The following is a 22,831-nucleotide window of genomic DNA, read 5'->3' on the forward strand; positions in this document are numbered from 1 at the left end:
TCTGAGTGAGTAATCTTTTCACAGTGAAGGCGTACTGATCCAGAGGAGAGATCAAACTCAGAGCTCAGAGTGGAATCTTCTTCTTCATGCTGTATTTCCTCAGACGGGCAGGTGAGCTGTTAAACTGCACCGGAGGAGAACACTGAATCCCTGCTGCTCACACATGGACAAACAGACTTTACTCCTCATTTCAAAAAATGCTGCTTTCCAAACATTGTGAAGATATCAACAAGGAAGGATTCAAAGACAATTTCAACAGGTTTGTCTCTAATACAGCCACATAAACTTCAATTTGTGTGAGAGCTTTTAGATCAAGACATGCCCCCATGCATGATCCATGATACACCACACATTGTATGCACACCTGCAAAGCACATACTCATAATGTGAATATTCACATCACGTCAAGCTAAACGCTTCATGAATGCAACTAAATTCAAATGTGCTGCTGCGAGCCATCTGTCTGTGCATTGTAAAATTACATTCACCTTTTCTTATATACAGAAGGACATGACATGTTGTAAACACTGACATTATTACAAGAATGTGCTCCACCCCACCTGCTCTCCACGTACATTACAAAACATTGGGAACCAATTTCAGTCAGACAGCTCACATTTGAAATGTTTTTTTTGCAGCAAATTATAATTTGAGTTTGGTGTCAAGACTCTGACCTCATCGCTGCCTGCAGATGAGATATTGGGGAGTGATAAGCAAATATCTGGACTTAATGACGGCTGTTTGTAGACAACAGTGTATCCCTGGACGTCCAACCCAGCCTTCTGGCTTTTTAAATCAGCTTATGTAGTTTTTACTTTTAGACCACTTCAGACTTAATCAACAGATTTTCTCTCATTTGAGGTCTTTGGACTTAAAGAGGAATGGAAATGCTGCTGAGACTTCACTCAACTCATTAAATGAAGTTTTTAGGAGAACAAAACCAGCACAAGTTGAATTTAAATGATTGTCAATGTGACTGTACCGTTTTGTTTTCTTAAGTTTAGTTGATTTACCTGAGGTGGTTAAGTTTTCAAAACTCTAGATGACATTGAACTAATTACCCAAACCTGATTAATGTTGACTCATATTTTTAAGCAGCAGAGGGACTTTTAAGTTTCCTGAATGAATGAACTTGAAATTATTAAATTCAAACTGCAATAATACAACCTCCAAACAACACAACAGGAGACGGGAAAAGGAAACGCAGGTCAACAGCAGCTTTCCAATGTGCTGCTTCCTGCAAATGAGCAAAAGGTAAAAGTAAAAGTAAAAAAAACCCGATGCATCTAAATAACTAACTCGGTGCATTAGCAGTATAGCAACCACCTTTATCTGTGCAGTGCATACAGTTCCTCTGTGCTATAGATTATGTTTGTTTTGTGATATAAAACATTTTGATTCAGAATATACTTCTATAATATTTTTTTTAATGAAGGTTTAGAAACTATATTTTGGCCAAATAGATTTGGTTCAAAACAAGGCCTAACATCATGTAATAAAGCTGATATTGTGCTGCACATTTCCAAACAACCTTTCAGTTAAATTAACAATTAGCCTGCTGCGTTTAGGAACCGTGGAGGAATGAGGAAACACCACAACAGTTATTAATGTCAGGACGGCCTGTTCAGTTTCTACAAACGAGTCTTCTAACATCAACTCTGCACTTCGCAAACTGTGCGGCCTCACCTGCACACTGCAAAGGAGATGCAGTGGTTGGTGCAGGAGTGAAACATTGCACAGCTGACGGTTTAACTCCTGAAGCCACAGATTTAAAAGAACCTGCTAAAACGTGCAGTGAGGCACCGGATCATAGAGGATTTGTATTATTTGTAACTGTCAAGGCGTCTTGTTCCAAATAGACCGTTTTCATGACTTGAGAGGAAAGAACAGGTGGAATCAACAATGCCTCAGTTGCATTAAGTGTTCCTGTCATGAACAGTGACAGTGAACTAGCATGCACACAAGCAGCACCTCCTCTATGTGGACTGCAGCCATCATTAATGCACCTGTGTTTTCCTACTCAAGTCACATGTCTGCTGTGGAAAAGGTCTGTTGTTTGAATATTCGTGGTGAGTCGCACCTCCGCAGGTGTTTTCATTTGTGTTCGGTTGACTATGACCTAATTTTCCGTTTGCTTGCACCTGTTGGGCTTCTTGCAGACACGCCTTGCAAACAATGAGGATCGTAGAAGTAGTCATGTGATCACAGTAAAGTTGCAGCTGGCAGATCCACCAACCTCATCCTGATAATCAGCTAAAATACCTGGATACACCTGTGAAGATCTGCAGGGCCCTTTAAAAGCTGCACTTCAGTTACAGCCACAGACTTTTCCTCCACGGGAGAATTGAAATGTTTGCTATTAAACAGTATAATCTGTGTATGATTCCAACAGGAAAACATTTGAAAACTTTTGGGACCTCTCAAAGGTAATGAATAACAAAACAATAAAAGAAATAAAAATGAATTGTTTTATTTATTTAAGCTGCACACCTGTTTTTTGACAAGATTTTCAAAATATGATGACAGTGATAACAGGATGCCACTGATATTGCAATTTACCCCCATATTGAATATTTTTTTTACTTATTTATTTACTCATAACTGTGTTGTTGTTGTTGTTGTTGTTTTTTACCATTCATTGTTTATTTGTCATTTCTATCTTTTTTTGATTGTTTATGGTATTTTTAAAATGTATTATTATTTTGGTGTCTAACCTACGTTTTGTCACATTGAATATATTTATCATTTTAGATGTAATAATTCATGTTATCTATTCTAAGTGGGACAATAACACTTTAATAAGGACGAGGCTTTGTTGCCGATAAAAAAAAAAAAAAGACCTTGAGCACAAACTAAGACATGGCCAACATCATCCTGCTGTTTGAACTTTCATTTGAAACGTGATCAGTTGCAGAGCTCAGGTGGGCGTGTCTGTGGCGGACACACTTCCTGTGAGTCTGACGTCATCTGTGTTTGAGCATAAAAACAACGGAGTGGCTGTTCACTGCAGTTTGGTGCTTTTTCTGCTTTTCTCCGGAAACTTTTCAAAAATGGTGCAACAAGTCTCCAAATGTGGAGCGAAGGAGGCTCTGCTGAGAGCCGGCCACCCTCCAGCAGGTGAACTTCACGCTGATCTCGAGCTTCACCGTTTCATCTGTTTGCTGTTTTCGCCTCCTGAAACCAAAGCTTGTTTTCCTCTGCTGACCCAGATGACGCTGGTTCCACTTCACTGCAGCTTCTTTCACGAAGTGTGATCTGTTGTCTTTCTTATGACGTGCGGTTTGTTCCGGGGATCATTTGGACGGATTTGTTGACTGCTGTGATTGAAATACTAAACTGCATGAAGCGGGCTGTTGGTTTTGGAGCAGGCCTGTTGGGTGGAGAAGTAACACCGTGTTCTCGCAGCTTGAACTCTTTTTGCAGGTGAACTTTAATGCATGCAGAACTGCCGTCATGGACGATGTTCACCACGGAACTGTAGTTCACTTCTCTCATCATGCTGCTTTTATTCTTTCGTGTTGATGTCCTGTAACGATGCAGTGATCCTCCGCGTTATGACAATCAGAGAACATGTTGATTCTTTAATATTCCGTTTTTCTAATGTTCCTCCTTTTGCATAAGTAAGTTCCTGTTTTTAAATACCCTTAAAAAAAAAAGTGTTTAGTACTTTAAAATGATTATTATATATATATATATATTTTATTTTTTTTATTTATAAAACTAGTTGAATGATGTTGTCTTATTATGGATTTGTGGGTCTAAATGACCCTTCATAATCCATAAATGTAGAGTTTGAAACTTGTGTGGCCCCTGATCACAGAGCAGGCCTGAAGTGTGGACATGACCTGAGTTTAATTTAATTTATTTGTGGTTGTATTTTAATGATTGCTAGAATCTTAATGAGATTGTAAAAAGCAAAAATAAATCAATAAATAATCAGAAAATAAATCTTTAAAGAATAGTTTAGTACAACATCTATATTTTTTTCTCTTTGAATCTACTTGACCTCTCTGATTTATATCCCCCCCCCCATTTGTTAAAGATTTACCACCAAGCAATAAGCCTTTATTGTGCATGCATCACCTCTACACGTTGGTAGCACTGCAAAAACATTCATTGCGGGAGTATCTCAAACCACCAAGTTAAAGACGTGTTGTTAACAGATGGAGGTCCTCGTCTTTCAAATCTGATGCTGATTTGTTGAGCTTGATTTTTTTTTTCTTTCCTGGTATCAAACTAAGCTGCTGTCATCTCTGGGTCAACAGTGAAGGCCGGCGGTAAACGGGTGGCCAAGAAAGGCTTGGAAGACAGCACCAACCATGGGACTCCAGACAAGGAGACCAAGAGGTCTGATAAACTGAGGTATGCCCGGTCTGCATCTACAACATAGCGTGAATAGAGATGGAGTTTTATTCAAACCTTTGTGAGAATGTCAAGCGGCAGTTTTGTGACGTTTTCCTGAAACGTCCTTCTGAGTGAAGTGACTGATTTGAACCCTGTGCAGCAGGTCCGTTAACACCTCCAACAGGATGCAACAAGTTGGCATGCTTCTGGCTGGAACTCTCGACAAGGTAAAGAAAAACATCCACTCTTCTTTTTATCCGTCCGACTGAGCGAACGGGACTCGTTGGTGTTCCTCTGAGGCCACGGTGCCTCGTGGACAATAAAACTCCTGCCTGACGTTTTGCAGCTGAGCCACGACTTTCCAGAGACACCGGTGAGCGTGAGGCACGGCAAGGTGCGCCCTGCAGTGGAGAAGCATCACTCCCCTCGGACCTTCGTCATCCAGCAGCCGAGGAAGTGTTGAACCTGTTCCGGACCGCCTCGGAGGGAACCACGTTAAGTCGAGTGAAACACCGAAAGGTTGTAAAGTGGTCGTGGAAAGTTTACTTAGAAGAAATATGAGCTTTTTTTCAGACTGTGCTTGTTTGAAAAAACTATAAACCAGCATTTAATAGATCTTTCTTCGTGTTATAAGACGGAGGATGTAGTTGTATTTACCAGCTGATGAAAACGGATGGCATTGTGGGTAAAAGTACATTTAAAGTGAATGTTGTGAGGAGGGTTTATGAGCCTGCTTTGTAAATGAGATTTTCTATGTATTGCTTGGCAATTACATTTGATTTATTAAAAATAAAGAGAATTGCATGGCATCAGTGTGTTGCTGACTTGTATTTCCTGTTTTCTTTTGCAGTAAGTTAAAGTCGCCACTAGGAGGCATCAAATAGTCATTTCTAAATTACTTGCGGCTAACCAAAGGGTCTTGGTTTGTACCTCATTCAACTTTTCAGTTGTCTGTTGTTAACAATTACAATATATAAAAAAGGAATACATGCTCCCTTTTTTATGCACATGTTTAGTTTTCTGTAAACTCCTGTGCATTGCAGTAACAAAAGGCTCCACTGACTGTCCATCGCAGTACTTCGAACAAAATAACCCCTCAGTGCTGCCAAAGACGTGTTTTCATAGAGCCTGTATATGTATGCAGTGAGTCATTTTTAAATGGTGAGACAGAAAAGGCTCCTACAGAACTTTCCGTACAGGCTAGCTCGGTCTTGTCAGTAAGACCCACAAAACCGGCTGATCCTCGCTTGAGGGGAAGTTGCTCCAACAAATTGCAGAACAACAGCAAGCTTAGAAAACAGGAGGAAAAAGGTTGAGGCTGTGTTGTATCTTGATCCCTTTTCTAGCGGTGCAGCATCCAGCACCTCCACCTGCATGAAACATCAGAACCACTCAGGGGTTTTTTTTTGTAGTGCTGCAAATACAGATTATTTTTGTTATGGATTAATCTATCAATTATTTTCTCCTCTAATCAATCAGTTGTTTTGGCTGGAAAATGTCAACCTGCTTCAGCTTTGGGAGCGGAAGGTGCTGCCGGAAATGTATTGGAAGAAGTAAAAGTACCAATAAAGCAATAAATACTGCTGCAAAACATCCTTTCTACTGGATAATCCCTGTCTCAGATTATACTAACAAGTACAGTTTAATATCATTTAATAATCACATGATAATCACCAACATAACTTCCTGTTTCTGGATTTGGTGGTAAGGTTCCACAGCTCCTTTGGGTACAAGCCTTTTCCTTTCGGCCGGATTCATTTCCCTGCTCCGCCCAGCTTTGGGTAAAAACCACGTTGGCTGATTCCAAATCTCATGAGCACATTTGTTCTTTAAACAACTGGAAAAGAAAATCAAAGCACTATTATGATTTATTTCAACATCTTAAATTTCCTCACAGTGCAGCTACTGTCCTCTACAGCAGCAATGTGCAGTTCCATGTTTTGAGTTCTGGTGTTTCAGAGGCCTGAACTCTTTAATGTTCCAGCTCTGCACAGGCTGACCTGCAGGATGGGCCTTTGTGTCCATGAAACTCTGCACGTGTGAAAATACCTCAGCTCCTCTCCACAAACCTCAAACAGGTCGAGCAGAACGAGCGTGTGACAGTATGTGTGTCGTGGCCGTGTCCTCTGTTTGCATCAGAAATGCCACCAACATGATCAGCTCATTTATGGGCCAAGAAAGAACCCGCTGACAGCCTCGTGCACACAACGTGCCGACCTTAAATCCTCCGTGATGCTCGTGCTGTTTGTCTTTCATCCCATCTGTGTGTGAAGCTCAGAGACTCTCCGGCTCTTGTTGAGGAGCAGATGAGGAGCGGATGAGGAGGGGATGAGGAGGGGATGAGGAGCGGATGAGGAGCGGAGCGGTCGGTGGTCCTCGGACTTGCAGACATGGTGCATTTGGCTGCCGGTGTCGGTTCCCGTCTGAGGAGGTTCGCTGAGCCGGTGACGTCACACCGAGGCACTCGTGGAGGCGTGATGTGCAACAATAAAGAGTCTCCTTCTGTTGCACGATTAAGAAAACAGAATTCAATTGAAAGCCCTTTTTGTGACTCCACTTTAGTTCAACATGTGTTTGCTGTTTCAGGTTTTTCACATTAAAATGGCTGCATAAAATATTGTTACCTCATGAGGTCGCTGCAGCCTGAAGGTGTGTTGAGCTGCTGAGCAAACCAGAGTCCAACAGGACAAAAACCTGCACTGGATTTGATCACAGTAATCCAGTTGCCTCAGCATTCATTTGCAGCTTTTTCTTTATTTTATTAGATCCATTTTTATACCTGCATAATGACAACATTTGAGCTTCTCCATAACCTAACATTTAAATGAAGCTCTATGCTAATATGTATGGTAAATTCAAGAAAGCCATTGAGCAACATCCTGCTTTTAACAGCCACTAAAACACAGAGAAACCAATTAGGCTTCATTTACATAAAATCTTTGACTGGATTTCCAACCTCCTCTCTTCTCATGTACATCCAGGAGGAGGAAGTTCACAGTCCAGGTCTGCTAATCTGGAAGCAGGTTTGAATCAGTTGTGTGTTTATGAGGCCGCGGTGGAAGAAGTGTTTCCAGTTTAGAAATAAACTACATCTCATGGTTTATTTTCACTTTTATATGCAAGAAACACTTTAATTTTACAGGTTTAAAATTTCCATACAGTTTCCTAGAAATAATTTTTATGGAAAGAATCAATGTAATCAGGTATTTTTTGTGTTGAAAATAGAGTCAAAGGTCAAAGATAGTTGAAGGTTAGTTCGTTATCATGTTGAATTTATGATCAGTTGCTGATTCCCAAATAAATGGATGAAAGGAAGAACTGCTCCATTTAAATAAAACTTACATAAAATAAGGTTTTACATCCAACTGGACTCAAACATGTAAAGAACCTCAGTAACAAACAGGTTTTAGAACATTTCTTGAAGGTAGTTTTACTTATAACCTGAGTTTTATAGAAACAAACCGCTGCAGGCCTTCAGCTTACATCTCCAGCATCATGTCATGTCCATGAGGCATGGAACAGGAGAGGAGGAGGAGGAGGAGGAGAGGAGAGGAGGAGAGGAGGAGGAGAGGAGAGGAGAGGAGGAGAGGAGAGGAGGAGAGGAGAGGAGGAGAGGAGGAGGAGAGGAGAGGAGAGGAGGAGAGGAGAGGAGGAAGAGAGGAGGAGGGAGGGGAGGGTGAGGGGGGGTTGTTCCCTGCTCTCTGCTGCTGTTCCTCCCCACAGATGACCTCATGCGGAGCGGAGGAGGAGCCCAGCGGCCAGCAGCCTACCTTGGTGATCAAGTGGGAGCGAGTCCGTGTGGAGTTACGCTCAAGAGGACCGGGAACTTTCCGTACTTTAATCTCCATGACATTTACCAGGTAAGACTTCAACCGGGCTCACAAGTGGACTCCGTCGGTGGAGGGTTCGTTGGAGGTGTCGGTTCACCGGTTCAGAGAAGGAGAGGTGCGATGTTGAGAGTTTCAGTGGTAGTTTGAGGAGAGGAATGTCGGGACATGCCTTCAACAGCAGCGGGACTGACAGCCACATAATCCGGAGTTTCACTTCCAGCTTTAAACCGTGAAGGTATTTAAGACTAAACCTGACTTAAGCTGGCGGAACTTTAAACTGGGTTTGCTCGGTTAAATGAGACTTTTCCCACAAGTAGCGTTCAGTCTGGTGTTGGCTAATACACACACACACACACACACACACACACACACACACACACCACACACACACACACACACACACACACACACACACACACACCACACACACACACACACACACACACACACACACACACACACACACACACACCACACACACACACACACGCGCGCACACACGCACACACACACACGCGCACACACACACGCGCACACACACACACCACACACACACACACATGCGCGCACACACACCACACACACACACACACACACACGCGCACGCACCACACACGCACGCACCACACACACACACACACACAGTAGTAAAACACACACACACACACACACACACACACACACACACACACACACACACACACACACGTCACACTATAACCAACACTTCAGAAGCTATTTGGTTGTGAATAATTCACTTTAATTGTAATAAAAAGCCTTTAAAATGCTCCAATTTCGTGAATAAATGAAGAATTTGCCGTTTAATCGATTAGTCGATGGGCAAACGGTATCAACAACTTTGATAATCGATTAATGTGCAAATAACTCTAAACATAGGCTAATGTAGTGAAAGTAGAGATGATGTAAATAACACTTTACTGTAAAAAAAAAAGGTTTGAATTTAATGATATGAAAAATATTATCAGTCTAAAGAGGTTTTCTTTGTGGTTTAAATAAATACAATCTGATAAAGTAGTTAAAATTCCTGCCACAATTCCAAACCCCAAGATGACATCAAAGGCTGCAAATGGCAAATATTTGTATTATTGATTAATCTGCTGATTAGATTCTTGATTTAATGTTTGGTCTTAAAAATGTCCAAAAATGTTGAAAAAGGTGGAGCAGTGTTTCAAAGCCCAACGAGCAGCCTGTCAACCAAAGTACACATTCAGGTTATTGTGATGGAGGACCAAAGGAACCAGAAAACATTCAAGTTTAGAAGCTGGAAACAGAATTTTTAGAATTAAATTAAAAAAAAAAGAAAAAAAAAAGACTCAAAGTGATGACGTGATTGTTAAAATAGTTGGTGGTTAATTTTCTGTAGATGGACGACTTGTTGCAGCTTCCAGTTCGACCCTAAAGACAGATGCAGGACGATTTCAGCTTCTCAGATCTTATGGTTTTATATCAGTTCATGAACAAATGGTGGTTTCTGGGTTTAAGACTGCTTCAATCACTCTGAGAACACCTGAGAAGTTTCTTTTACTTTTTTCTGACATGTTTTAAAGTAAACAGTTGATTTATTAACCGTAAAAGTAAATTCATTGATAATAGCTGTCATTAGTTGGAGTCAGGAAAAGTTTCCTCTGAACAACTTGTCATTGCAGAACAGCCTAAACTGCTTCGTACTGTGTGTCTTAACTTCTCTAAAGATGAACAGACTTTCTTAAAGAAGATATTATTATAATGTCCGGCTCATTAGGCCGCAGATGTTTTACATAAAGTTCATTACTTTTCTTATAAGTGTGTGGTCTTGTTTGATGCCAGTGTTGGTCTGTATTTTGTGATTGGCTGTGGTGCTTTTGAAGGCAGAGCCCAGCCCAGATATAGTAGTAGGCTTCAGGCTGAAGGACTGTAATCTGTTCCACCCACATGAGTTGAGTCGGTGAGGTTTGACCACTTCTGCTGTTTTCAGCATCTTTTCAGTGGAGGAATCTCCTTGTAACTCAGCCAGGTGCTCCGACAGAGAAACTGCTTGTGAATGTCCGGCTGGAGCTTTGATCGTTGTTAGTCATCGATTCAGTGCGCTCACTGATCAGTATTGTGAAGTCTTCATAACTTCACAGTCTGCTGGCGTTCTGCTTTGAAAGAAGCTGACGCGGCATTTACCATTTCCTGTGTTGAGTTCCTTGTTTCCATCGAGCTCCAGGGGCTTTTCAGCTCTATATACACTGTTGATTTTCCATTTTACACTCAACAGGTGGAACAGGCTTTGCTGCCGACAGTCACGATGGCGGTCAGTTAACGTGAAGATACGCTGCATTAATTTTCCAATATAATTTCAGGCAATTTTACGCCGACTATGGAGCCATCAAAGTGGATTTGCATGCCTCTCCGCCGGGCTACGGCTACCCCAGTCGTCTTGTTTTAAGATGTTTGCAGTCATCTTACTGAAAGTGCCACAAGAGTCTGCCTCTCTCACTCTGCAGAGCCAGGTTCCCATGGTCCTCAGCCAGTTGGCCAATAACAGGCTGGCATCAGAGGCACATTGTCATGGCTGAAGAGGGAAAGTTACTTGAGCCAGTGACCTGTCAGACAGCTCGCACTGAGAGGCTTCTGATAATAAGGGCAACGATTTTGTCTTATTTGAAGGGCCGAGCACGGAAAGTCAGATTTTTACCGACGAGTAGGTTTGAGTCTGTACGCTGCTGAACCAAGATGGTGAGTGGATGTCGTGGTGTGACATTCCTGTGTGGGAGGATAACTAAATATTGCATGCGAGCTTGTGTCGAGCATTGCAGCAGTGTGTTAGTTTTTAACAAAGCATAAGGTTTTTTAAGAGTATTACTGTATAGAAGTTGCTTCCTCCCCAACCTGCTGTGTGGTCCAAATGAACTCTAGTACATTTATCAGTTTTGGTTAGGTCAGTTAAGGTGTGTGATTGCTGTCATTCAAAGTCTTGTACAAAGTCCAGTTGGTCCATTTGTAGTTTAAAAGGAAAGACGACCAACCACCTGATTGTTTGACAGTAGATTTGTGGTTAGAACATCAATTTGACAGCTTAAGGACAATTCTCATGTGCTGACCACGGAAACTCTCCAGGAAGCAATCTCCGTTGCAGTCTAGGATTTCCATAATGTGCATTGTAAGTGAGATTTACGTAACGCAGCCAAGACACTCACGTTTCAGAAGTATTCAGGTGGTTTTCGAGCATGTTGGGAAAAAACGTCCTGACAGCAGAAGCAGATGTCTCTGAGCACCTGGAACTTGAACAAAGCCGAGGTTGTTATGTGCTGCTTTGTGTTTCATGTCCTGCTGTGGGGTACACCATCTCCTGCAGTGAGCACTAAAACCCGACATGGCGAACACCGCAAATGTATTGTAACAAGACGGCAACATTTTCTGTTCCCACTTTAAAGAAGTGATTCTGATTATAATAATCAGTGATTATGGTCACAACATACTATATATGCATCCTTAAGTTCTAGCAAAATTGTATTCGGTAAAGAAATGATATTGTGTTGTCTTCATGGAGATGAAGGTTCATATTCAAGCCTTTTGGCAAAGTGTGATTGTGTAACTGCATTAGCTCAAGTTTCTTAAAGGGTAATGACAGTTTATGTATCCAAATACTTTCCTCACCATGTAATTGCCCCATTTGCCCTTAAGTCATCTATTCAAACATCACAGAAGGACAGCTATGCAGCTTGAGTTGCCTTTTTATTTCAGTGACAGTGTTGACTTGTGCTGAATCAAATACTAAATCATCCATTTCACATAGAAGGACTGCAGTGTGTTCTGTAGAATGGGTTGAAAGTCCAGGTGGGAAAGCAGCATGTATGTTTCAAGGGACTGTTCATGTGCTTATGAGCCCTGAAGCTTGCATGTGTGTATCTAAATCACATGTGTGTATCTAAATCACATGTGTGCATCTAAATCACATGTGTGCATCTAAATCACATGTGTGCATCTAAATCACATGTGTGTATCTAAATCACATGTGTGCATCTAAATCACATGTGTGCATCTAAATCACATGTGTGTATCTAAATCACATGTGTGCATCTAAATCACATGTGTGTATCTAAATCACATGTGTGCATCTAAATCACATGTGTGTATCTAAATCACATGTGTGCATCTAAATCACATGTGTGTATCTAAATCACATGTGTGCATCTAAATCACATGTGTGCATCTAAATCACATGTGTGTATCTAAATCACATGTGTGCATCTAAATCACATGTGTGCATCTAAATCACATGTGTGTATCTAAATCACATGTGTGCATCTAAATCACATGTGTGCATCTAAATCACATGTGTGTATCTAAATCACATGTGTGTATCTAAATCACATGTGTGTATGGAAGTGCTTCTTACTAACAGCTGTTACTGATTTCCATTTTGTCAAACCTTTTTTCAAAACCCCAGAGACAGACAGGGCGAGAGAGAACGGCAGATGTGCAGAGTGTCACAACAAACTATGAAATGCAGAATGTGTAACAAGTTGTTGGCAAAGAGAAGTGTTAACAAGAGAGCCTGATAGATTTATCAGTTGGCTCATTTTATCGGCTAATATTGGCCTATTACAGATATATTGGTATCAGCGTATTTGTTGGGCGATATGAAAACTTTTTTTACATAACCTAATGCAGGAAAAGATGTTCAGGGTAAATCATAAATCGTTCTATTTGTGTTTTTTCTTAAATGTATAGTTTTTTTTTTTTTTTAATTTTTTTATAGTTATTACACTGCTGAAGTCCACTGTTTCAGGGAGCTGCTGTGATTTTAGACACTAAAATTGACCTTCAAACTGTTTTAAAGTGTTTTGATAGTCACATTTTGGTCAATATACTAATATTGGATTTTTTTTTTTACTTCCTCAAATCGGCATCGGCGCCAAAAATCCAGTATCGGTTGGGCTCAAATTAACAATATAATTTTGAAATAAAATGAATTTGCCAATTAATTTAGTTGGTTAAATGATCAAATACATTTTGTACTGTGATTCTGATAGATATTTGGGTTCAGATTCAGGAGGAAGTAAAGGAAATATACTGCGACCCTTTGCAGGTGTGCTCACTGTCACTGTTCAATATGTACGTCCTCACGCTCATGCGAGCTGTGACCTGCTGTGGGCGGTGGAAGTTGTAGCTCCGACACTGTAGTGGGCGCTGTGGGCGGTGGAAGTTGTAGCTCCGACACTGTAGTGGGCGCTGTGGGCGGTGGAAGTTGTAGCTCCGACGCTGTAGTGGGCGCTGTGGGCGGTGGAAGTTGTAGCTCCGACACTGTAGTGGGCGCTGTGGGCGGTGGAAGTTGTAGCTCCGACGCTGTAGTGGGCGCTGTGGGCGGTGGAAGTTGTAGCTCCGACGCTGTAGTGGGCGCTGTGGGCGGTGGAAGTTGTAGCTCCGACGCTGTAGTGGGCGCTGTGGGCGGTGGAAGTTGTAGCTCCGACGCTGTAGTGGGCGCTGTGGGCGGTGGAAGTTGTAGCTCCGACGCTGTAGTGGGCGCTGTGGGCCGACAGGCAGCGAGCACACAGCCAAGCTGCTGCAGAAGAAGACGGCAGGCAAAACCTAAGGTGATGGTTCTTTGTGAAGAATTTGACAGCAGCCAGATGTCACCTTTGACCAAAATGGGCAGTTTTCTCCTTGCTTGTGTTTCTTCGGGTTTTCATGAAAAAAACCCGTTTTGGAAGCGTAAGCAGGCAGGGCGGTGATTGGGTTCTCACCGACCAATAAACCAGTCATCAACCAAGAGCCTCTGGATGCAGGACTGTTGTTCCTAGCCGGATCTATTCTTGTCATAACAATGAATTGTCAAAATGAACGTTATTTGGATTTGTTAGTTTGTGTCCTTGTCAGATATGTGAACTTGTATCTGTCTCTGCTAGAAGTTGGTCTGTAAAATCTTTTTCTTCTTTTTAGTGCTGTAAAGCTAACACACATGAATAGACAGAATAGCAGCTTCTCACTGCGCCTGTTGAAACTGTTTTTTTTGCTTTTGTCTGCTTGTTGTGCTTCTTTACTTTTCTTCCATACAAACACATCAATCCACTTTGCTTTCAAACTGTTAAGGGAGACTTTTTTCTGTGTACTAGATGCTGTGCTGAGTCCAGTGAAAGCAGCTGAGGTGATGGGCTAAGAATAAACCCGCTCTCTAGAATTGAAGTGGCGAAGACATCTTATCTGTGAAGTGCTTTTTGGTCTGAAGCCCTGTTGAATGGACCGGGTCTTAAATCCTGGCTTCTTAAGTGTCCTGCGTAAGTTTGTGGTTTCAAGTCTACCTTACTGCTGCATTTCTATAATCCTAAAATAATTTCTTATTTTACTTGATAAGATTCGGATTTGTTTATGTGACCCTCTGACCGACAAACCTTAATACGATTAGAGTGTCTCCAAGGGTTGCAGGAACTTTTTGTAGACTTTAAACTCTTCTTGTTAATGTTTTACTCTTAATCAAATACCGGGCGCCCTGGGAGGCCAGTGACAAATGGAGTGGAAGTAACAATGGTCCGGCTTTATTTATTTTTACTCCAAATGTTCATCAACACTTGATCGCTACAGCAAATCAGTAATGGAGTGATAATCAGTAGTAATAAAGGGCGATACTGAGTGCAACTCTGATGATTGTTGTTACTCAGACTGGAGTTAAATCTCTGATGATTTCTGAAACAGGGCCGGTTGTTGGTTTGTGAGGAGGGAGAGCTCTGACTAACGTCACACAACAGGAAAGGTTGGCAGTGAAAGGGCAAACCCACTGCTCCTGTTATTTCATCTATAAATCATTGTAAGCCAGTGATCTGTCAAACTGAAGGAGTCTAGGTTGAATGTAGTCTCATGTTTCTTCTCATTGTAGCATTTTATTTCAGTTTCAGGTTAAGTGAGTTTCATGAGCCTGGGGAGTGTAACAATCAACTGAGCAGTGATTGCCCTCCTCAACATGCCTTGACACTTCTAGATCATCACTGCTGGAATAAAGAAGACACGGGCTTACTGTGCTGAGACGGCATTTACTTCAGGGCTTATGGGTGTAATGGTGCATAAAAATGACAGTTCTCAACTGTACTCTTAATTGTTAACAGTTAGCTCACTCAAACACTGGCATATTGTCCAAAAGAGAACAGAAATAACAGAAATACAAAACGCAGCCATCATGCTCGATTCAACTGTATTTGAATTGTCAATTTACAGAAGCGAGCAGGGTTTGTGTGCTGCTTTAAGCACTCAACATCGATGTCGTCCAGTTGTAGTGTGAACAGACAATTTGCAGGTTCTGACTGCGGGAAAAACGGTTTTAACATGCAGTGAGAATTTACTGAGGCAAAGGCAAAAACTAGTGCACTGCCAAAATGTTCCTGGTGAAACAAGCACTTGAGAGTTTCTGTTCCGGGAGTGCGAGTAAATATACATAAATGGACTTCTTATAGTAATTGTTGTGATCACATGATGAACTGAACAGAAGTCTCATATCAAAGGGTTCAGTTATCAGTTCTTTTTTTTTATTCCTGAGACTTCAATGCCTCACAGTAACTTTAAACATTTAAAACTCACATAACCACTGTTGGACATTGTCCTCATCGTCTTCTGTAATTTCCCATGCCAGTCTAATGAGTAGATCAGAGTTGTTATCCTCTTTAATGTCACGCTGAGCCATGCGGCTCATCCTCCTCAATCAGAAACTTCTTTGCTTTGCCCCAAGCTAGAACTTTGGATCTGGCTGCGCCTTTGATGAAACAAAATGATTTCCCACTAGCTTAAAGTAAATGAACACAGAGGTAAATAAGCACAGAGGTTTACCACGAGTGAAGAGCAGTCTGTTTTCTCATCATTTAGTTTTGAAAAATTCTCTCCTGAAATGTCTTATATTCTTTCAGATGTGAGCTACATGATCATGTGTACAAATACTAACAGATGTCTTTCTTATATAGTAATTACACTTAGTCCAAGTTGAAACACAGATTTAGTCCTTTAGTTCGGTGTTCCCACTATGTGGATATATAGGTCTGGGCACCCACCAAATGTTCCTGCCTTAAAACAATAAGTATGGACCACCATATGTGCCAAAATCGACCATTGATGCAACTACATCCAGAAAACAACGCTCGACTTCAACGCCGTCACACTTGGTCACCCCTGCTGGTCACTGATTGGTCTTCCCATGAGAGTGGCTGAGCAAACATAAATGTGAATTTCTAGACTATAATTACAGCAAATGAAGCTGAAGCTGTGAGTAGTGGTCTTGTGTGGTCAGCCTATTGCTGCAGGGCCCATATGGGTTTGGTTCTCAGTCACACAGTAGTTCAAGCCCCTCAAAATGTTCCTGCCGACAACACGGCGCTGCACACTCTTGGCCTTATGTCTGCCTTCAGTTGTCTTAAATGCAGAATATTGTGTATGCTGGCAGATAAAATGTAATTTTGGCTGCTAGCATACATATATTGTGTTTTGTTGATAGGTATTTGAAAGTTGATGGCTCACATCATACCTAGAAATCCTGGAGAAATCCTGCCATTACGTTAGATTAGATACAACTTTATTGCAGTGTCTTAGTAAGTATAGTTAAATGACCTTAGCTTCTTTAGGTTTTGGTACTTTTGCACAAGGTACACCACTTTGTCTGCCTCATATGTAAACTGATAGTAGGTCTACTACAAATGGTTTTGGTAAAATGACTTTCTTGTTCAACAACTGAATCATTCAGTAGACCGTGGAAATGCCTGTATGATCTGATTTTTCAGGTCCACCTCTCAGAGGCTGCTGTTGGTTAAAGACTGTGCAGGAAGCTCTCGAGTCAAACCGGTCGACCAGCGACATCAAAATATCTGTTCCTTTGTTAGTTCCCTTCCACTCACATTAGTGTGGATAACAACCTTTTGTGTACAGTGGCTGACGCTCCGACTGTGCGGTCCTCCGTACCTACTCCCTACACTTCCTCCTCCAAAAGTTGGTTGGCTAACTTTTCATTGTTTGTGGACCACTTGAACTCCCAGACCGGGCCGGGCCCGTTTCCTGCGCTCAGTGAATGGACAACAAAAGAAGAGATAATTATGGCGTTCATGTGAGAGTTTTTGAACTATCCCTAGTTCACTTCAAGGCAGTGTTTGATAAACCAGCTCGAAGGTTAGCCCACGGTGAGAGTTTCCATGTTGCTATGACAACAGTGTGGAAATCTGAGAGTGATCATTCATGTAGAATCGGTTGATGAAGAGAGCTGGCAGGGCGTTTCAGCAGGAAAGAAATGAACGCACAGGCTGGAAAATAGCTGTTTGCTCCAGCGCCAGAGGACTGGTGAAGCTGATCTGAGCTTACGGGTGCTCCGTCTATTGTCTGCCACCTAATAGAGGACAAAGCATTCTCCAACTCAGCCACCTCCAATATATGTGAAATGCTTCCCTACCAGAGGCGATCGGGACAAACAATCCTATTTCACATCTATATTTAGCTGTCTTCTCAGATGACTGTGTGGAGCTCGATGGCCCCATTAACCACATGTCATGTCAGCATTGTGCAGGTGAGGATCTTTTCTTCCTCACAACCCGTATGGATTTGAACTCCAACACTTCAGGAGTGACCTGGAAAACATACATGTTGATGACCCGAGGCACTTTTTAGCCTCCCTGGACTCCAATTTCTCTTTTGTGAAAGGAAACCGTCCTCTCATTGTGCCATAGATTGGAGTCCTATTTGTTGTTACCTTGAGCTTTTCCGAGGTAACAGACAGACCACATGTGAAGGTCTTAGTGCCGGGGGAGCGTCCTTAATGCTGAGGCCTTCAGTTGCCTGGGGTATTTCAAAGCCCGTTGAAGACTTTTGTCAGTCTCTTCAAATAAACAGAAGAGGCGGTACCACGAGCACAGTACTCTGCTGTTTCTCCGGCTAATGTGAATATTGAGAGTGTGTTTTGTCTATTCAGCCAGCGTGTGTCTGCAAAGACCTGTGAGCCTTTGTGGGACTTTTCACTGCTCCGTTGTAATATTGAGAGGCCCCTTCGAAGGGGCCATGCTAATATCCAAACAGAGCTTAAATGAACTGGGATGGACATGAACTTGAGGGCTTGAGCAATCTTGATTCCCATCTTACTGCATGCCATGCAGCCCAGGACTGTTCACTGAGGAGACTATCTTCTGAAGGCCGCAGTAACATCCCCACTATAGCTTCAGCAGAGCTACATTTGATGTTGATTGATAAACCTTTGCTATCGTGGAATCTACACTTTGATGTCATTTACTTTTTTCAGGACCCTCCACGTCTGCCACCAATAAAAACAACCAAAGGAACCCATAATGTCCTCATGCCTTTTTAAAATATTTTGTTCATGAATTCATAGACTTGATGAACATACCAAATGTCTGGACTCAGGAAAGAATGGATATGGTCTTATGTTGAAGGTTTCTTATTCTCTCCCGAATGCTCAGGTCACTTCTGAAAAACATGTTGCCGCACCTTTATCAGAAAATGGAATCGGTGCAAGAACATCATCCTGATCCGTGACAATTGCACTCCAGTGTTGTTGTTGCCTGTTCAATTGGCAAAAATGTGTCTTTGGATGGGTCTGAAATCCCTCCGTTATACTGTCGTACTGATATGTAGCACTGGTTCTAAAATTAAAATATTGCTTATTGAAGTTTGACATGCAGAGCAAACTCATCTAAAAGATGAAGCTAAAGAACGGCATCCCATCAGATTTGTCAAAGACTGGCTTTTTGAAGTTTGATGAAGTTTCTGTGTGTGTGTGTGTGTGTGTGTGTGTGTGTGTGTGTGTGTGTGTGTGTGTGTGTGTGTGAAGGTCCTTGAATAATAGTCAAATAGTTCCCAGCGAATATCAAATAGTATTTTTGCTTGAACTGCTCGTCCCTAAAGTCCACACCTGCTGTAAATGAGTGAAAGGTGCTGTAGATGGAGGCTGAAGAGGCGGCGTCTCATTCTCTCAGTGTGTCCTGACTTGTGTTTGTCTGGTGGCTGTGGTGGGGGAGGGGGAGGGGGAGATGGAAGGAATTTGTCATGTTGGCTTTTGGAGTTTCAAGAAGGCGTTTCTCATTTCCTTTGGGTTAACCTGGGAGATGTTTATTGTTACTGTGGAGATGAGCAGCCAGCTCCCATACAGCAGCTAGTAGGTCCACCGACTCCACCAATATACGGGAATGTGCTATGCTTTCATGCACTGTTCTGTACAGACACAGATAGACGGTCTTCAGTGCTACACTGTGTTACACCAGGTGTCCTGTTGTTAATTTGCTTTTTGTGATGGTTGTAAGTACCCAAGGTTTTAGATGCAGACACCTGCGCATTCCTGAGCTCACATAACAAAATGGGTCAATACAAGAAGGTCCAGGATAAAGAACAGGTTGGAGAATAGCTGGCTTTGTGTGTGTTTCCCTAAATATTTCAAAATAAAAGTTTGAAACTTCATTAGCAATCTTGGTTTGGAGTTTGACTCTTTTTTTTGACCAGTCAGTTCTGAGTTGAGATGCAGAGGCTCCTCTGGGATTTGCTCCATACACCTCCACCTCCTATAACCAATTCGATGGAGGCTTTGCTTCATAGTGTTTCATCTGACACCGTCAAGGATGAAAAAGGGCAAATCGATAGTCTCTCTCACAGCAGCAGCAGCAACAGGACCGAGATATTTAAAGCCGGGCTTCTGGGGTTGAGAACTATGTGTTTTGTTTGCAGATTGCATACCCTTATTTGGTTGAAGCCATTCTTTTCTCTTCATTGGAAAGATTGCTCTGCTTCTATTAATACAATAGAGTACACTGTAGAAGCCTGTAATGTGTTTAGAGGGGTAGAAACCAAAAATCCCACACAATTAACTGTTTGAGCTGCTGCTGTGTTGAGTTAAGAATGTTTTCACCACCGTCCAGCTACATAAGACTATAAATAATTCCAAAATAAACAAGCACATCCAGGCTAGACCTTGGAGCTCATGTTATACTGTTTAACTTGAAGGATTCAGAATGCACACCAGCTTGGGACCAACCATGGATATCAATGGTAAACACTCAAGTTCAGCCACACAGCATCAATTACATGTGGAATTCAGGGCATTCAACCGAGTGTTTTCCTGCATAACAAGATAGCAGAATTTGTCCTTTTCTGTTTAAATATTAGAGCATTCTTTCCATGTGCCCCTCCACTGATGACCTGCAGGATTGGGAGTGCTGTGGGAAAACTCCCAGGCGGGTGCCAGCTAAACACTATGAAATGCGGATATACAGTGTTTTGCCTTTGCTGTCAGGCTTTTGAGGACCCATTTTATCTTGTTTGGTTAGTTTGGGATAAAAAATGACCTGCACACCTATTGTGTAAATGTTTTTCTTATTTTCAGGGGAAGAGAGAAAACAGCCTCTGTTCTGTCCCATGAATAGAAATGAAATGCTCTGTGTTGCCAGATCATTTCCATAGTTTTCCTTGAGTGACATCGGAGGCATTTTTAGATGTCTTGCTGTGGCTGTGAGTGACTGGATATTTAAATGTTGTCTTCCTCCTCAGGGGCTCTACAGAGAGGATTCCAGGAATCTTGCCATGTTTAAGGCAGTGCTGAAGAAGAACAGGGATGGAGGCAAGGGGAGCAAGAAGGATTCAGGTATGTCCACGTATGACAACTCAAACACCTTTCAGTTTATACAGTCATTCCTAAGGAAAGTTATATATACACCCTTCTTAGTTATGAAGAAAGAGTTTGAAAACCTTAATTGAGTTAAATAGAGCTAGAAGAGATGAGAAAAGAAAGCTAAATGCTCGTTCTGAAGTGTTTACTTGGCAAACATCAAAACGGTGGGAAAAAGTCATTGGATTTGATCCGTCCTATTTCAACAATTCCTCCAGTGCTCCATTTATAGATGATTTTAAGCACTGTCATCATTTCTAAAATGGAACTTCAATAAAGTACTTGGTGCAGTACATAATGTTTCAGAAAGTTTTTGACCATTCATTCAAACATGAAGCTTTAGGGAGGGGGCACAATGACAGACAGACACATGGACACTGGAATGAAAAGCCTCTTGCTGTAATGGTAGAGACGTGTCCCGTGATGATGTGGAGAAAATTACAGCTGTATGAGCTCATACTCAGCATGCCACCAGTGACACAGCCCATTGCATCCAGATTTCATGCAGCCATTGTTTCTATAACTCTCAGTTCAAAACGAGATACTTTCCATCTTTTATCTATAGTTTTGAATGGAGATGACCGTTGTGTCATTCCAGATGTTTTCCTTTGGAAATTTGTAGAGTTTTCCCGCATGACTAATGGTGAATCACTCTCAGAAAGACATTGTCGACGAGTCTCTTGTTCATGCCGTGGCCCCGTCCAATGATCGGTCTTGACATTGCAAATTGACCATTTATGCTTATACTGCGTTTACCTGCCCAGACTTGCTTCACCACCTCAGAGCTGCTCTCAGCAGTCTGATTCAGTCGGTGTATACAGTCCACACATGTCTCATAGCTCTGCTCTGTCTGCCTTTGTCTGATTTGATTGTTTCACTCAACAGGAGTCAAATTAAAGGGGGAAGAGTCTGACTTGCTTTATACACCACACCACCTCCACTGCTCTCCTGTACAGCACTGTATAGAGTGAGAATTGAGTACTGTAGGCTGGTATTACTTTTTATGAAGCTGTTGCAACCTGTCTCACATATGAATCACTCTGATAACACAGTTTCCCTGTTGTCCAGACACACCCACCTGCACACACATATGGTTAAACACAGGAGCTGGTGTGTACGTGAAGGCTTAGAGCAGCAGTTTTATGGCGGGATACAGCTCCTTTATCCCAGCTTCACTTTCCCAGTTGGACCCCATCCATCAAGCCAAAGCAGCTCTGTCTCCTTTTCTCATGGTGGGACAATAAAATGTGGCCACTCCTCTCTGTTGTTTAGGGCTGTTAAGACAGATGAGAGGTCACTTTGTCCCTCTGTGGCCCTGCATAGAGCAGATATCTCTACTGTTTTCAACTGGTGGGTTACGACCCAAAAGTGGGTCACGGGGACATTTGGAGTGCGTCCCAGATTTGTGTGTGAATAAAAGTCAAACTATTATTTTGTTGTCGACAGAATTTCTGCTTCCCTTTTATTTTGAAGGACATATGTTTCCCATGACGCAGCACTTGTGCCGTAGTCGTATGCGTTGCCATGACAGTGACAACCAAAACTAATGTTGTCACATCCAGTAGTTAGCTCTCATCTGCACATTTGTAGATGGGGTTAGGATTAGACATGTCTTCATTTTTTATTTCATTGGGTTTTCAGCTATAGTTGCACTTTTATTGTCATATTTCTGGTTTATTTCATGATGCATGAAAGCATTGTGTATTACTGCATTACACATTTGTGCACAACCTAAAGTAAAAAAATGGGTCCTGAAGTTAGACCAGTTGAGGACCACTGCTCTACTGCATCTCTCTTTATTTTCAGGCTTTAGCCTCTTATTTAGTTAGACTGAATGAAATGTGGGTAATATCCTAAAAATTATTGGGAAATGTTGTCGTGATTTGCCAAATAAATGAGAGTTATTGCTTTAAAACTTTGGTTGTATTTCTAAGAGACTTTGAAAAGCTCTTTGATGAGTTCAGCATCACGGTGAAATCCATATTAACGGAAACAGGAGGTCATAAATTTAAATTCAAAGTGTTCAATTGCATTTTGCACCACC

General features: G+C 41.9%; 2 protein-coding genes across 9 annotated transcripts in view; both read left to right on the forward strand.

The window, feature by feature from the left end:
* Positions 1 to 2,951: 2,951 nt before the first annotated feature.
* On the forward strand, positions 2,952 to 5,153 carry dap1b (death associated protein 1b). Of its 2 annotated transcripts, none has more exons than XM_069153709.1 (4): positions 2,952 to 3,117; positions 4,266 to 4,362; positions 4,505 to 4,571; positions 4,691 to 5,153. In XM_069153709.1, exons 1-4 carry the CDS (start codon positions 3,051 to 3,053, stop codon positions 4,805 to 4,807), a joined length of 348 nt encoding a protein of 115 aa, XP_069009810.1. In that variant the 5' UTR covers positions 2,952 to 3,050; the 3' UTR covers positions 4,808 to 5,153. The 2 variants fall into 2 exon arrangements, with proteins under 2 accessions (XP_069009810.1, XP_069009811.1); XM_069153710.1 differs by having other exon boundaries at positions 4,508 to 4,571.
* A 2,908-nt stretch (positions 5,154 to 8,061) lies between these two features.
* tanc1b (tetratricopeptide repeat, ankyrin repeat and coiled-coil containing 1b) overlaps positions 8,062 to 22,831 on the forward strand; it is a 104,440-nt gene continuing 89,670 nt past the window's right edge. For 6 of the 7 annotated variants that reach the window (XR_011178442.1, XM_069153711.1, XM_069153713.1 and 3 more), the window contains exons 1-2: positions 8,062 to 8,204; positions 20,670 to 20,763. Coding sequence is in view for 6 of the 7 variants with exons in the window: in XM_069153711.1 (XP_069009812.1) it covers positions 8,076 to 8,204; positions 20,670 to 20,763 (223 nt within the window). In the remaining variant the exon portion in view is untranslated. Of the gene's footprint in view, positions 8,205 to 8,243; positions 8,410 to 20,669; positions 20,764 to 22,831 lie in introns of those variants that run through there. The other variant, XM_069153715.1, reaches the window with a different exon arrangement.

The sequence above is a fragment of the Embiotoca jacksoni genome, unplaced genomic scaffold (genome assembly GCF_022577435.1).
Source record: "Embiotoca jacksoni isolate LCO1_2020_lvr unplaced genomic scaffold, fEmbJac1.0.p SCAF_2, whole genome shotgun sequence".
Lineage (NCBI taxonomy): Eukaryota > Metazoa > Chordata > Actinopteri > Embiotocidae > Embiotoca > Embiotoca jacksoni.